The 14,386-nt window shown below is 40.1% G+C and overlaps 1 protein-coding gene across 1 annotated transcript in view; it reads left to right on the top strand.

Annotated features, from left to right (window-relative positions):
* sdk2b (sidekick cell adhesion molecule 2b) overlaps window positions 1-14,386 on the top strand; it is a 939,592-nt gene that overhangs the window by 472,801 nt on the left and 452,405 nt on the right. Inside the window, exon 2 of the mRNA XM_078225548.1 lies at window positions 448-607. Within this exon, the coding sequence (XP_078081674.1) occupies window positions 448-607 (160 nt within the window). The remainder of the gene's footprint in view (window positions 1-447; window positions 608-14,386) is intronic.

Here is a 14,386-nt window from a genome sequence, read left to right as displayed (position 1 = left end):
GCACCATTTGCCTAATTATCTTGGACTGTTTAGTGGTCACCCATTCTCTCTCTGCCTCCAGACCCTTAAGCTGCGGTGTGACCACCTCTCTGAACGTGCTATCTATGTGACATATTGAAGGGAATTGGTATTAAATAATTAAAAACAAGTCTGTTGAATAGGTTCACTATGAAGTGAAAAGTAAGCATGAGTCTGAGAGCCTTAATTTTATAATTTGGCACTGAGCTCAACAATTCTCTTTGTGGTTATTGAGGCAGAAGAAAATTTGTGAAGAACTTAAGATCAGCTTCACAACTTAGGTATGCCAGAGGCTATTATCAGATCAGGTCCATTGCTTTTGAGGCTTATTACAATACTGGATATGGCAAGTATGATTGTACTTATTTTTGTAGTTAAAATCAGCATGCTAGATGCATTATTCTGAAACATTTTTCATGTTTATTTCAGATGACGTACCACCTTATTTCAAAACCGAGCCCATTCGCTCACAGATCCACTTGGAGGGAAATCGCCTGGTCCTGACATGTATGGCAGAAGGGAGTTGGCCTTTGGAATTCAAATGGTTGTACAACAATACAGAGCTGACTCATTTCTCTCTCGAGTACAGGTCAGAAATCACACTTAAAACTTTAGCTTTGTGCTTCATGCTCAGAATATGCTAAAAGCCCTTGGCTTTGTATCTTGAGGTACAGAATATTAAAGCAGGGTTGGACTTGTACAGGGCCCTTTTTAGGAGTTAATTGAGGCACTGTGTACAATTTCCAGCCTGCCATTATAGACATGTTAGAATTGGAATGCATTGGGAGCTTTTTAATATTACAGAATGTTATGCTGGTTGAATGAATTGTGCAACAGTTGTGAAACGATTCAACCTGTACATTTGCTGTGAACTAAATTAGCATAATGATGTGTATCCTCGCTGAATTTCCAAATGTTTTCTCAACTTGCCTTTAGAAAGAATGGAGAGGCCTATATGGAGCTAAAATGCAAAAGTCATGAATAGCCTCTTCCAGACATGAGATACCTTTGTTACACTGTGGGCTAAATAGTTATAAATAGGAATACATAGTCAGACATACAGTGATAAGGGGGCACATAACTTGATGTAAAATGCTTGGATTGCTTATGTGAATAGCAATCACTGTTGTACTCTGAAGACTGCCCAAGACAAGACCCAAATATGTAAAAGTTCAAAAATATATCACTTGGCATTGTTCTATACTGAGCTGCATCTTTTGCCTGTCTGCCTCTGCTGTGAACCTGTCTGTCCTCCCATAGATTTTGGTATCATCAGCAGACATTCTTTTCTTAATTTAGAAATTCAGATCGCTTTTGCTTAATTCTAAATAACAATGGTCTTGATACATAACTCTGTGGAACGCTTTTCACCTTGTAATTCCCATTTGTGAAACAAGTTCATTAATCACTATTGGCAAAAGAACCAATGGCATTATAAAGAAAACCTTTTTTTATGCAGCAAGTGATTAGGATCTGGAATGTAGGATCTGTGGCACGGTGGCACAGTGGTTAGCACTGCTGCCTCACAGCGCCAGGGAGCCGGAGTCGATTCCGGCCTTAGGTGACAGTGTGGAGTTTGCACGTTCTCCCCGTACCTGCGTGGGTTTCCTCCCACAGTCCAAAAATGTGCAGTTTAGGTGGATTGGCCATGCTAAATTGCCCCTTAATGTTCAAAGATATATAGGTTAGGTGGATCAGCCATTGTAAATGCGTGGAGATACGGGGATAGGGTGGGGGTGTGGGCCTGGGCCTGAGTAAGATGCTCTTTTGGAGAGTCAGTGCAACTCGATAGGCCAAATAGCCACCTTCTGCAGTGTAAAGATTCTATGGTATAATGGAGGCAGGTGCAAGCAGGACTTTCAAAACGGAATTGTGTAAGTACCTGAAGAGAATGCATTGTCAGGACCACGGGGAAAGGGAAGGAGGGGGCGGGATTAGTTGAGTTGCTCAGTTGAGAAAGCCTGCACAGATACCATGGGCTGAATAGTCTCATTCTGTGCTGTAACCAGTCTATGATTGTAAATTTTGTGCAGTGAATTTGATGTATTTCAACTTCGCGGTTCTTCAACTCTTTCAAGAAAATTGTTTACCGTATTCTGAGTGTTCTATTATTATATGATGAAAGAAGCTAATTAATGATGTGGGGGGAGTTATTGTGCATGAAATTGACAGAAATAAGTTTTAAGAATAAGGTTGTAACAAGTGTTATTGTTGCCAATCACTGATGAATTCAAATAAAACTCAATTACAGACACATTTCCAGCATGTCATCACATCTTTGCTGAGCCAGTCTGCAGGCAACAATAAGAATTGCTTGAGTTATTGCCTGAGGTAACTATTCCGTACAAATCTCAGAAATTTCCAACAGACTGCTCTTGAAATACTTGGTGATACTTGTGCCTGTTCTGGAATTCCCATATCCAGGATGCTTCCAGTTACAATGGTGTTTCAGTAGCATTTCCCAATGGACAATTATTTCTTAGCAAAGATTCTAAGGGAGCAATGAGTAATCAGTAAAATAAGGATAAATCCAGTTGGTGGTGCTTGTATAAAGTGTTTCTTTATCCCATATCAGTCGAGCACATCAATTCTTCTGAAATGGTCTACAAATTAAATGCGGGCTTCAGTACATAGAATTATTCCAATTGCAATAGAAATGGTTTCTTCTCCTTACTGTTAGTTAAAAAGCAATTGACTCGGAATCACATAGGGGTAGCTATCATTGGCACTACCACCGCCATCCTCAATCAACTCAGGATAATGAACAGATGGAACAGTCTGTTAGAGGAAGTAGTTCATGTGAGGTCAACTAACACCTTTAAAAGGGAGTCGGATAAATATTTGTAAAAAGATCTATAAAAATATTGGCAGCATGACTTCAGTTTCTTTTAGAAGGGGTGCGGAAACATCTTAGTGTTCCTTAAGGGAGGAATCAACAAGTGTTGCGAGGGAAGTTCACAACATAAAAATTAGGCAAGACTTTGGATGGGATTTTATGGCCTCGCTTATCCCGAAACCGTACAATCTCACCCCAGGCCAACACACCTTTCCGTGGTCCACCCCTCGCCTGCTCCGATTCCCGTAGTTGGTGGGACGGTAAAATTCCAGCCTTTGGATAGATCCAGCTTGAGAAAACAAAAAATATGTCAGCACCAACCTTTTTGGCCGTGTGGTGGCTGGATACGTCCCGTTAATAACATGTGGGCAAATCAACTGTGCAAGAATAGCACACCTTTAACAGATGTGGAAAGCAAGAAACTTGTGAAACAAGGCGAATGAAGAATGAGGAGGGACAAAAGTTGGAAAGGTTCTTGCAGAAAAACACAGTGGCCTTTCCTGTATCAATGACCTGGAGTGTAAAACCAGCAAATTAGGCAGAAAGATCAGAGTGCAACTTGTGCAACACTTCAAAGCAGGATGATGATGGATTTAATGAAGGCGAAAATATAACATTAATAAAATTAAAACATATCAATTACAATTTAAAAGGCTGTGTGAGAGAGCACAGTAAAAATTCACATTGCAGCCTCTACAAATTTATTGGGTAGATTTCAGATCTGGACTTTTTTTGCAGCTGATGAACTTTAAGCATCAATGAACTCGAACGTTAGAGTTCTTCCTTTTGTCTTTTGGTCCTTACTGGGGAGAAATCTGCACAACCATGCAGGCTTTGCGTAAAGAATTTTCATAATTAAATATTAAAATGAAGTCTGCCTCGTTGGGACTTTCAGTGCACCTTAATGAGCTGCAAAGGAACGAGTGAACCAAAACCGTTTCTGTCTGAAATAAGTGGAGGTTTTAAGATGTTATAAGCAGCGATTTTGAAATCAACCTTAACGCAAATGGATAATGCTTGTTGCTTTTCGCCCAATACAAACAACAGTTTGTTTTACAAGTGGATGTTTTAAGTGGTGGGTACTGTGGTGCTACAGAAACCTCCCTTCGCAATTGCCCTTTCATTGACCTGAGGATTAATCACATTCACGCGTCAAGAACATGAACAGTGGTCTTAAAGGGATAGGCTGGATGAACGCAGCGCGAACTGAGCAGCTAAATATCACAACCATGCTGAAGACTATTGACTAATCCATAGTATCACCGAAGGAGATCAGCTTTTGTTCTGATGTGTTATGGCCAAAGATTTAAATGACTCATGTCTGTAAATTGCAGTAACTGAGACATTATTCAGATATACATTTGATGGACATAGCCCTGCTCATACAAAATGTCTGTCTGGTACCAAGGCTCACATATTCATATCTTTTGGTTATCATCCTTGCACTATAAATCTCATTAGCAGGATTATACTGGCTACAGCTGTAATTTAACAAACTGAAAAGTGAAGTCTGTGCTTCTTGTCACACTTCTGCTTACCCATTCTGTGCAGGTCATTAAGTGTGTGCTGGTTATTTTCCCACACTAACATGCTGAGAAAGGACAAAATAACTATTCCTTTAAAGCTGTTAATGCTTATTACTACATTTGCTTACTTCAGAGCTATTAATGTCAAATTATTTCAATTGCCCCACTTCAGATGTAACATTTGTAGGCTTAAAGTCAATCTTCATACAATTTATAGTGTTTTAAGTTATGGATAACCAACCCCTTTCCATTATAGGTTTAAAGAGCATTGTTAACTGCTGTTACAGGAATTAACATGTGGAGATGCCGGCGTTGGACTGGGGTAAACACAGTAAGAAGTTTAACAACAACACCGAAAGCTTGTGTGGCTTTTGCTACCAAATAAACCTGTTGGACTTTAACCTGGTGTTGTTAAACTTCTTACAGGAATTAACAGACAGGCATACAATAGACATCTTTTTTGAATCTAGGTTGCTACCTTGGGATGTAGATGACTCAGGTATCATCTCATCATATATACAGAAGCAAGCTGGAGCCTGTTGCTGGGAGACTGTAGCCTGGATGGGAATAGGGATGAAATAAGGTCTTGAAATGCACCCTTGTTTATACCAAAGGCTTTTTCAAAGCCTTGAGATTGAGGTTTTTTTTTCTCTGAGGCTTACTTTCATCAGGTTGAGTTATATTCGTGATAATTTTCAGACCTCTGTAGAAATGTGACATTGCAAATTTAGCTTGTCCGTGATGTTTATATCTCCAGTAATCCAATACATGTGGTTAAAGTAGCTGTATTTCTTTTGAAAATAATCTTTCAAAAGACAATTTTAAAAGCAACTAACGTAGAAGGGATTAATAGAGAAGAAGTACATTCTAAAAAGTGCTCATTGATCAAGAGGGAAAAGATTTAAACCTACTTGTAGATTTATTGGCTTATATTAAACTGAAATCAAAGTCAGGATCTTCCTGTAGCCTCAGGAAAATCCAATCTACACACTTTCACACCTCCTGAAACACAGAACCAACTCGTGTGACTTTGTCTGGGATGTTTGTCTTTTCACACAGCAGGCAGGTTCACAGCGCATTTTGTGAACTGTGATGGAGTTGAAGAGGAGTGTTGGTGCGTGGGCAGGTCAGTTAGAAGTCCAGCCTTGGGTCTCCAACACAGCAGCCCAGCTCCCAACATCAATTAAAGACCCCCTAAACTTTAGCCCACGTCCCCCACATGCCATCTCCATGCTCCCATGTGTCTGTCCTCTGTCGCGACTCTCCCAGTATGCACTATGTACAGCCCTCAGGAGCCATGCAATAGGAATTTGGATGATTATAAAATCATTGGGGGAAAAACACCTCTAACAATCCATTAAACCCTGCACGCCAACATAGTAACATTGATACTGGAAAAAAAACTCCACTGGAAAGGAAATTGTAATCCGTTAAGTGCCAATTAGGTTTGTAAACAAATAAGAAACCATATTTGTTATTACAACCTCTTAAAAGTTCCAAACACTTTGGATCAACAGGCCACCCGCTGAGCTGAAGTTAATATTAGCTTTTAAAAACCCCACCAAGAATTCAAAGTGGCCACAGCTATCAAAGCAAAAGCTTCCAGCTCCATTGCCTAAAATGATCTATATATTTTCATTTCAAATTGGAGTGCATGTCAATAAATAGAGGGGGGCAGGTGCAGAGATCTGTTCTCAATTTTCAAAGCCAAGTTTTTTTTAACAGCCACAGTTGTCAGTCGATTTAAATCACAGCACAAAATATGACAGCAGAGGCTGACAGGACTTTTTTTTTAACCTTTTGATGAATTATGGTTAATGGCAGCACGGTGGCAGTGGTTAGCATTGCTGCCTCATAGCGCCAGGGACCCGGGCTCAATTCCGGCCTCGAGTGACTGTCTGTGTGGAGTTTGCATGTTCTCCCCATGTCTGCTCCGGCTTCCTCCCACACTCCAAAGATGTGCAAGTTAAGTTAATTGGCCATGCTAGATTGCCCTTTAGTGTCAGGGGATTAGCAAGATAAATACATGGGGTTACGGGGATGGGTGGGATTATTGTCAGTGCAGGTTTGATGGGCTGAATGGCTTCCTTCTGCACTATAGGGATTCTATGGTACTTTCTCCAATGAAAAATGTACTGTAATGTATGACAAGACATTTTCCATTGGAGAAAGTGCCATAGAATCATACCATAATGGTGGTCACTATAAAAGTCAAGCTATCTTTGCAAGGCAGATCATTATCATGAATCATTATCGTTAGGGAGTTGGAATGAAATGTAAAGTAAAAAACTGATAGGGATTTATCTGTACTGAGGACATGTGAGGTGCAGATTAGCCTAGTAACAGGGTGAAAGAGGTACTTTGTTAAATGGAGACTAGCAACCTAGGAACCCAGATTAAAGCCACATCCAGTTGCAAAGCAGAGCTCTTGTTGAATAATCAAGCTGTTGTACAGAAAAGAAAGCAGCAGAAGTCAATCCATATCAGATCCCATTGATTCTACCCTGAGCTAGAAGAAAGGTTCCAAAAGAAAGCTACAGGCCCTGTGTGGTTATTATTTGCTAGATTTGGCTCATAGTGTTAAAATCTATGCGATCTTGTTTTGGGAAAAGTGCATTCTCAGAGTTTAGGAAATTAAATAGATTTAGATGGGTGGGATGGGGATAATTTACGCATACTGTCTGGTTAACCATTGTTATACTTACTTGAAAATTAACTATTAATGGAGTGGCCCGGTGGCACAGTGATTAGCATTGCTACCTCACAGCACTAGAGACCCAAGTTCGATTTCAGCTTTGGGTGACTGTGTGGAGTTTGCACATTCTCCCCGTGTCTGCATGGGTTTCCTCCGGGTGCTCCGGTTTCCTCACACAGTCCAAAGATGCGCAGGTTAGATGAATTGGTCACGCTAAATTACCCCTTTATGTCCCAAGATGTGTCGGTTAGCAGGATTATTGGAGTAAATATGTGGGCTTTCGGAGATGGGGTGTGGGCCTGGGTAAGATGCTCTGTTGGAGAGTTGGTGCAGACTCGATGGGTCATATCAACGCCTCCTCATGGTAGGGATTCTATAAAAATGTTGTTCTTTACAGTTGCCCTTCTTGTTGTGTGCTTTAAAGTTTAATAAACATTTTGTTATTTGAATATTTCACCCTTTTCCTCAGCAGCTTGCATCTCATTTCTCACATTTTTCCAAATCATAAAAAAAGTAGTTAAGAACCCATATTCCAAATCTTCTGGGATTTGGACTGCCCTTACATTGAACATCAGTTCATAACAAAAATTGGGGGTTCTTTGGCAGGATACTGAAAGTATAATTCCTGGTTTGTATCGGAATTTATGACTTTAAAAGTAACGCAAATGAGGAGAGTGTGGAATCAGTGGGGTATTGTGTTTTTTAAAACTGAAGTAACTGCGCAATGGTTCTGGCAATTGCTAAACTTATTTGGGAGTAAAGGATATAACCTTGGAGGATTTAAAAAGTGTAACCAAAGCTAAATTGAGGAAATTGACAGATATGTTACAATTAGGATTACCTGCAGGGATTAGGATGGCTGATATAATTGATATTATAGCTAAGCATTTAAAATTGCAAGGGATACTCGAGAGACCAAGCTCTCAAAGGGCAAGCAATTGAATTGGCAAAAATTCAATTGCAAATGAAGCAATTAGAAATAGAGAAATGGAAATGAAAACACTTGACTTGGAGGCAAAGGAGAGTAAAAGAAAACATGAAATGGAATTGGAAATGGAAAAGTTAACAAGGATAAGGATAGAGACAGAAAATTTCAGCTTAAAATGCTGACAGTTAAAAGAAAAGCAGTGGAGGAAAGTGACGCAGGACACATTTCTCAGCAAGAACCTAGTGGCGAGAGATTTTGATTTGTACAGGCACTTGCAAAATTTGATGAGAAGGACGTGGAGGCATTTTTCAATTCATTTGAAAGAACAGCTAAATAAATGAAAGGAATATGGACGTTGCTTTTACAGAGTAAATTAGTAGATAGGGATAGCAAAGTGTATGCAGCATTGTCTGGGGAGTATGATACAGTGAAGAAAGCAAGATTAAGTGCTCATGAGTTAGTATCAGAGGCTTGTAGACAAAAGTTTTGAAATGCAAAAAAACAGCCTGAACAGACTTGTATTGAATTCAAAAGGGTTAAACAAAGTAACTGTGATAGGTGGATAAGAGCATTAAAGATAGAAGGAACCACTGAGACTCTTAGAGAAGTAATTCTTTTGGAAAAATTCAAAGATTCATTTCCTTCATTGATAGCGACTCGTGTGGAGGAACAAAGAGTTATAACTGCCAGGTATACTGTGGAGCTTGCTGATGACTATTAATTAGTTCATAGGTCAAGGCCATTTTCAGACATTTTTTTTGCTGTGAAAGGGATCGAAAATGGGAAGGTAAGAAAAAGGGAAGTTGGGTAAGAGAAGGAATAGTTGAAGGTTCCAAAGAGATTTCAGCTCAGAATAAAAAAGGTGCTGAAGGTACAGGGGATATGAGAAAGGTTAGATGCTTTCATTTTAATGAGCTGGGCCATACAAAGTCAGTGTGCTAAGGATTGGTAGGCAAACAGTTGGAGCTGTAGAACCTAAGAAAGTAAATATTAAGTTAGAGACTGTGGAACAAGAAAAATCAGTAGGAGTTACACAGAGTGGAACAAACAATAGGACTGGATGGAGGTGTGAACAATTGTACACAGCTTGTTCAAGGGCAGAGTGAACAGCAGGTAGCTGATGTGTTTAAGGATTTTGTGTGTGAAAGAAAAGTCTTTCCATACTTATAGAATGGAGTGGGCAAAGATATAAAAATTTGAAGAGATACTGCAGCAAGTCAATCACTAATGTTGTGGATGAAGATTTTTCCTGTCCAGAGGGGATCTTGAAGGAAGAAATTCTAGTCAGTACTATTCATGGGGAAGGTAAAAGAATTCCTCCGGTGAAAGTAAATTTGAGGAGTAGTTTAAAGACAGGAGAAGTGGGTTGTAGGAGTCAGAGAAACATTGCCTATCGCAGGGGTTCAATTTATTATCGGTAATGATACAGCTGGATCACAGATTATAGTAATGCCTGTTGTAGTTGAACAATCTGTAGAAGGTCAAGCTACAGAAGAATTGCAATTTGAACATCCTAGAATGTTTCCTGGTTGTATGGTAACGAGATCACAGGAAAATGAAATGAAACAGAAGTCTCGAACACAGGATATGGACAATGAGATACAATTAGCTGTCACTGGGGCCATGCTCCCATCCCGCTGCACTGCGTTTTTAGCGCAGTGGGCCGGGAGATTTTAGCAGCGGCCGATTCGCGCGATTCGTGCTGGGTGTCCGGGCCTCCGCACGTCTTCCAGCGCCGGATCTGCGGTGCCGGTAATCACCGCAGAGCTGCCTAATATATGCCGCAGGTAATTTTAATATAATTTAAATCCTATTAGTGGGCCCGGCACTGAAATCCCTGGTCCCGCTAGCCTCTCCTCCGTTCCCCAACAGGAGTGGTTCGCTCCAGTGGGGTTTACTATAGCTCCCCACTTGCAGAGAGCTGGTGGCCCGACCCCACTGGAGTGAAGGGGAGCAATTGAGACCCCCCCAGAGGGTTGGGTACCGGGGGAGGTGTCCCCTGGGCGTTGCTGCCTTAGCAGTGCCCAGCCTGGGGCCCCTGGCACTGCCCAAGGGGCGAAGTGCCAATGCCCAGTGGGCATCATGGCAATGCCCAGTGGGCATGGGGCAGTGCCAAGGGGGCAGGGCCTAATGGGGGGGCATAGAATCATAGAATCCTACAATGCAGAAGGAGGCCATTCGACCCATCGAGTCTGCTCCGACCACAATCCCACCAAGGCCCTATTCCCGTAACCTACACATCTACCCTGCTAATCCCCCTGATACCAGGGTTAATTTATCATGGCCAATCAACCTGACCTGCACATCTTTGAACTGTGGGAGGAAACCGGAGCACCCGGAGGAAACCCACGCAGACACGGGGAGAACATGCAAACTCCACACAGACAGTCACCCAAGGCCGGAATTGAACATGGGTCCCTGGCGCTGTGAGGCAGCAGTGCTAACCACTGTGCCACTGTGCCGCCCATGTAGTTAAGTTTTGTCAAACATGTCACACATGTCAAGTAATAGGGAAACCACAAGCTGCAATAAGCAGGCACCTTTAATCCATGTTCCAGTTTATGAAGAACCTTTCACAAGAGTTTTAATAGGTTGTGTAGGGCGATTTCCTAAAATAAGAAATAGAAATTAACACTACTAATGATTATAGATGTTTCCACCAGATTTCCTGAAGCCATACCATTAAGAAACATTACAAAGGAGAAAGCTGTAGAAGAATAAATCAAATTATTTGCTAGAAATGGCTTACCAAAAGAAATGCAATCAGATCAAAGGTTGAATTTTATGTCAGGATTATTTAAGGAGGTCCAGAATAGCTTGGAGATATAACAATATAACTCATCGACATATCATCCGGAGTCACTGGGTGCATGAGGAAGATGATATCTAAGTTTGAAAACAATTATGACAGGGTATAGTCAGAGTCACCCATGTGATTGGGACAAAGGAATTCCATTTTTATTATTTGCAGTTAGGGATGCACCAAATGTTTCTACAAAATTTAGACTTTTTGAATTGGTTTATGGGCATGAAGTGAGAAGACCACTAAAATTAATTAGGAAAAGTCAACTAAGAAATCAGAAACTACAAATCTTAAGACTATGGACGTGATATTACCAATCATTCATGCCACGCTCCCACTGCAGCGAGGTTGGAGAATTTGGCGCCCAGCCAAATCTCCGTTCACTGCAGCGGGATGGGAAAATCCCGCCGGCGTGAACGGCTGTAACATTCCGACCTATGTGTCAAATTTCAGAGGGCCACCGAACAGCGCATATGAATTGATGAGGAAGCATTTAAAATTATCACAGCAAGTCATGAAAACTGAGGCTGATAAAGAAAGCAAAGACTCGTAGTTTTACAGCAGGCAAGAAGGTGTTAGTTTTATTACCAGTATTGGGTGAACCATTAAAAGCTATGTTTAGCGGACTGTACAACGTTGAGAAAAATCTTAGCGAAGTAACTTATCTATACCCATTCCAGATAGACACAATTTCACATTAAAATGCTTAATAAATATTTTAATAAAGACAATGAGGACAGACAAGTTGTATTAATAGTAATGAAGCAGGGAGAAAAGGAGTTAAATTCTGAGAGTGACATTCCTCAAATTCAAATGGGTAATGAGGAATTACTCAAAAATTTAGACAACTTGCTAAGTTATCTTCCAGATAAAAGCCAACGCTAATTGAAAAATTCACTGCAGTCTTATATCTGTATTTCTGGAGATAAGTTAAGTAGAACAGAGGTAGCAACACGTGATATAGACGTGCACGAACAAACTCCAATTAAACAACATCCACATCGGTTAAATCCAGCAAATCTATCACAAGTAAGAAATTTAGTATATGCTCCAAATGATATCACTGAATTAAGTTCTAGTGATTGGAGTTCACTTACTGTACTGGCGCCAAAGTCGGACGGATCACAGAGACTTTGTGTCGACTACAGGAAAGTGAATTTCATCACCAAGAGGGATTTGTTTCCGATTCCAGGTTTGGAAGATTGTATTGAAAAAGTGTGGAATTACATCTATGGTGTGTTGAAGAAGAACTATGAGTGTCATAAGGGAGCAGCAGTTCTGTCATGTGATGCATCATCCTGTGGCAATAAATTGCTTCTGCAAAGGCACCAATTTGGGGTTTTAATTGCATTCTACAACTTGGGAGGGCAAGTTGTGAAAATCTTCTGTGCCAGTTTTAAAAGCACATAACTACTTATAGTGTACATGATAAGTATAACTACTGTTATTTATAACATAATGCATGTGAGACATACTTCCTAATAAATTAGAAGCAGATCATTTTGTTTATTGTTTTAAGTAGATTTTGTTGATATTCAATGATAAAATGCACTCTGTTAAATGTAAAATTGATACATAACTATATGTTGTGTTTAAAATGGAAAGAAATAAAGCGATCCCATAACGCAAGTCTAGGATAGCTCAAAGAGCTTATCTGTGGTTAATTACTGCTATTCAATAATAAGGTACAAGATGACTTCATTCAGTACTGTTTGAATGGCATTATTAGTCAGCTGCAAGGCATTGTGTGGATGGTAAAACTATGCACTTGAATGAAAATTGCCAATTTATTTTCCTTCTAAGAACAGACTTCAATGGAATGAATGAAGAGACATCTGGACTTTTAAAAACTATTCAGTTGAAGTATATGTATGAGTTCATTTTTTTGCTTAACAAGGATGATAATTTTATTGCCTACAGTTGCTCCTTTTCTGATTTATCCAATGAAATAATTCTACGAACACGAAATTGAATTTGTTGCAACATCAATGTTGCTGTGAAGCTGTTTGGAACAAAGGCACCACCTCAAACATTCACACATCTTAAACGTAAATCCTCTATTCCATGACAAACTTAATCAACTCTGACAGTGAAAGGGTCTCATTTAAAACCATGTGTTCAAAATCTTACCAGTCGTTGGCAGGTACCGAGGGTAGCCCATGCTAACACTGTAGGTGCTTAAGTGGCCTTCCCACATTATGACTTAGTCTTTAAGGATTAATTACTCCAAGAATGAATGTGATATGAACGCAACACAAGATTCTAGCTGGGCAAATCACAAAGATTGATTTCTATGTATGGGTGATGTAGCTGTTTTCCGTCAGTAAATTGGACTTTCACAGGATACTGGTGACATCTAGAGGCAGGGCACATATGAAAAAACAGTTTGTTTAAATAACTAATTGTCTTTACAGTGAAAGGATGTTTTTTTTTACTGTTTCTGGCTTGAATGATTATGTACAGTTTGAGCTTTGATACTTGTTGAATTAATTAAATTCTTTAGAAACAGCAAGTTAACCATTAAGATAATCATTCAAGTTTTTCCATTGTGTCTTCATTACATTTAATTAAGAGCTGTCTGGTCTGATTATGCCCATTAGGTGTTAGTTAAATCTGACAGTCCTGTATCATTGTGGAAGCCATGCAGTACTCAAAAGAGTTGGAAGCAATGCAGTAGGTATCAACATTCATGAGCAGTACAGCATTCCCAGTTGTGAGTCAAACTGTGCACCATTTAGAGGACTGATGCTGCCATACACCATTGTGGAATAAAACAACCTGCAATTCGCAGATTGGTTTGTAAAGTTTGCAATTCCAGAAATTATTTGCTTTAAACAGGTTACTAACAAAAACTTGCATGAATTTTGAGATATATTGAACTTGGAGCTTGAAGCAACATGAGTGCACGAGCATTCGCAGGAAACAGCACGCCTTATGTTCCAAGTGAAATTACTGTCCTGTCCCAACAGACTTGCCGGCAAATATCAGCATCAGCGAGGGAACAAATCCTAAAACGAGTGACAGCTCCCTATCTAGGAATTATTTAGGATGAAGTAGGGTGGGAGAAAGTTTGAATGAAGAATAAACTGGCCACCATCTTCTGAAGGGCATTCAGGAATGGGAAATAAATGCTGTCCAAACCAGCAGTCCTCACACTTCAAGAATGGATAATTAAAAAATAAATGAACACCATGACGCGTGGTTAGTAAGTTTGCAGATGACACCAAGATTGGTGGCATTGTGGACAGTGAAGAAGGTTATCGAGGTTTGCAACAGGATCTTGATCAATTGGACCAGCGGGCTGATGAATGGCAGATGGAGTTTAATTTAAATAAATGCAAGGTGATGCATTTTGGTAGATTGAATCAGGGCAGGACTTACTCAGTTAATGATAGGGCAATGGGGAGAGTTACAGAACAAAGAGATCTAGGGGTACAGGTTCATAGCTCCTTGAAAGTGGAGTCACAGGTGGACAGAGTGGTGAAGAAGGCATTCAGCATGCTTAGTTTCATTGCTCAGAACATTGAGTACAGGAGTTGGGACGTTTTGTTGAAGTTGTACAAGACACTGGTAAGGTCAC

The sequence above is a fragment of the Mustelus asterias genome, chromosome 12 (assembly GCF_964213995.1).
Source record: "Mustelus asterias chromosome 12, sMusAst1.hap1.1, whole genome shotgun sequence".
Taxonomy (NCBI): Eukaryota; Metazoa; Chordata; class Chondrichthyes; order Carcharhiniformes; family Triakidae; genus Mustelus; species Mustelus asterias.
Note: the sequence above shows the minus strand (reverse complement) of the source record. Positions and strands in the feature narration are given on the sequence as shown.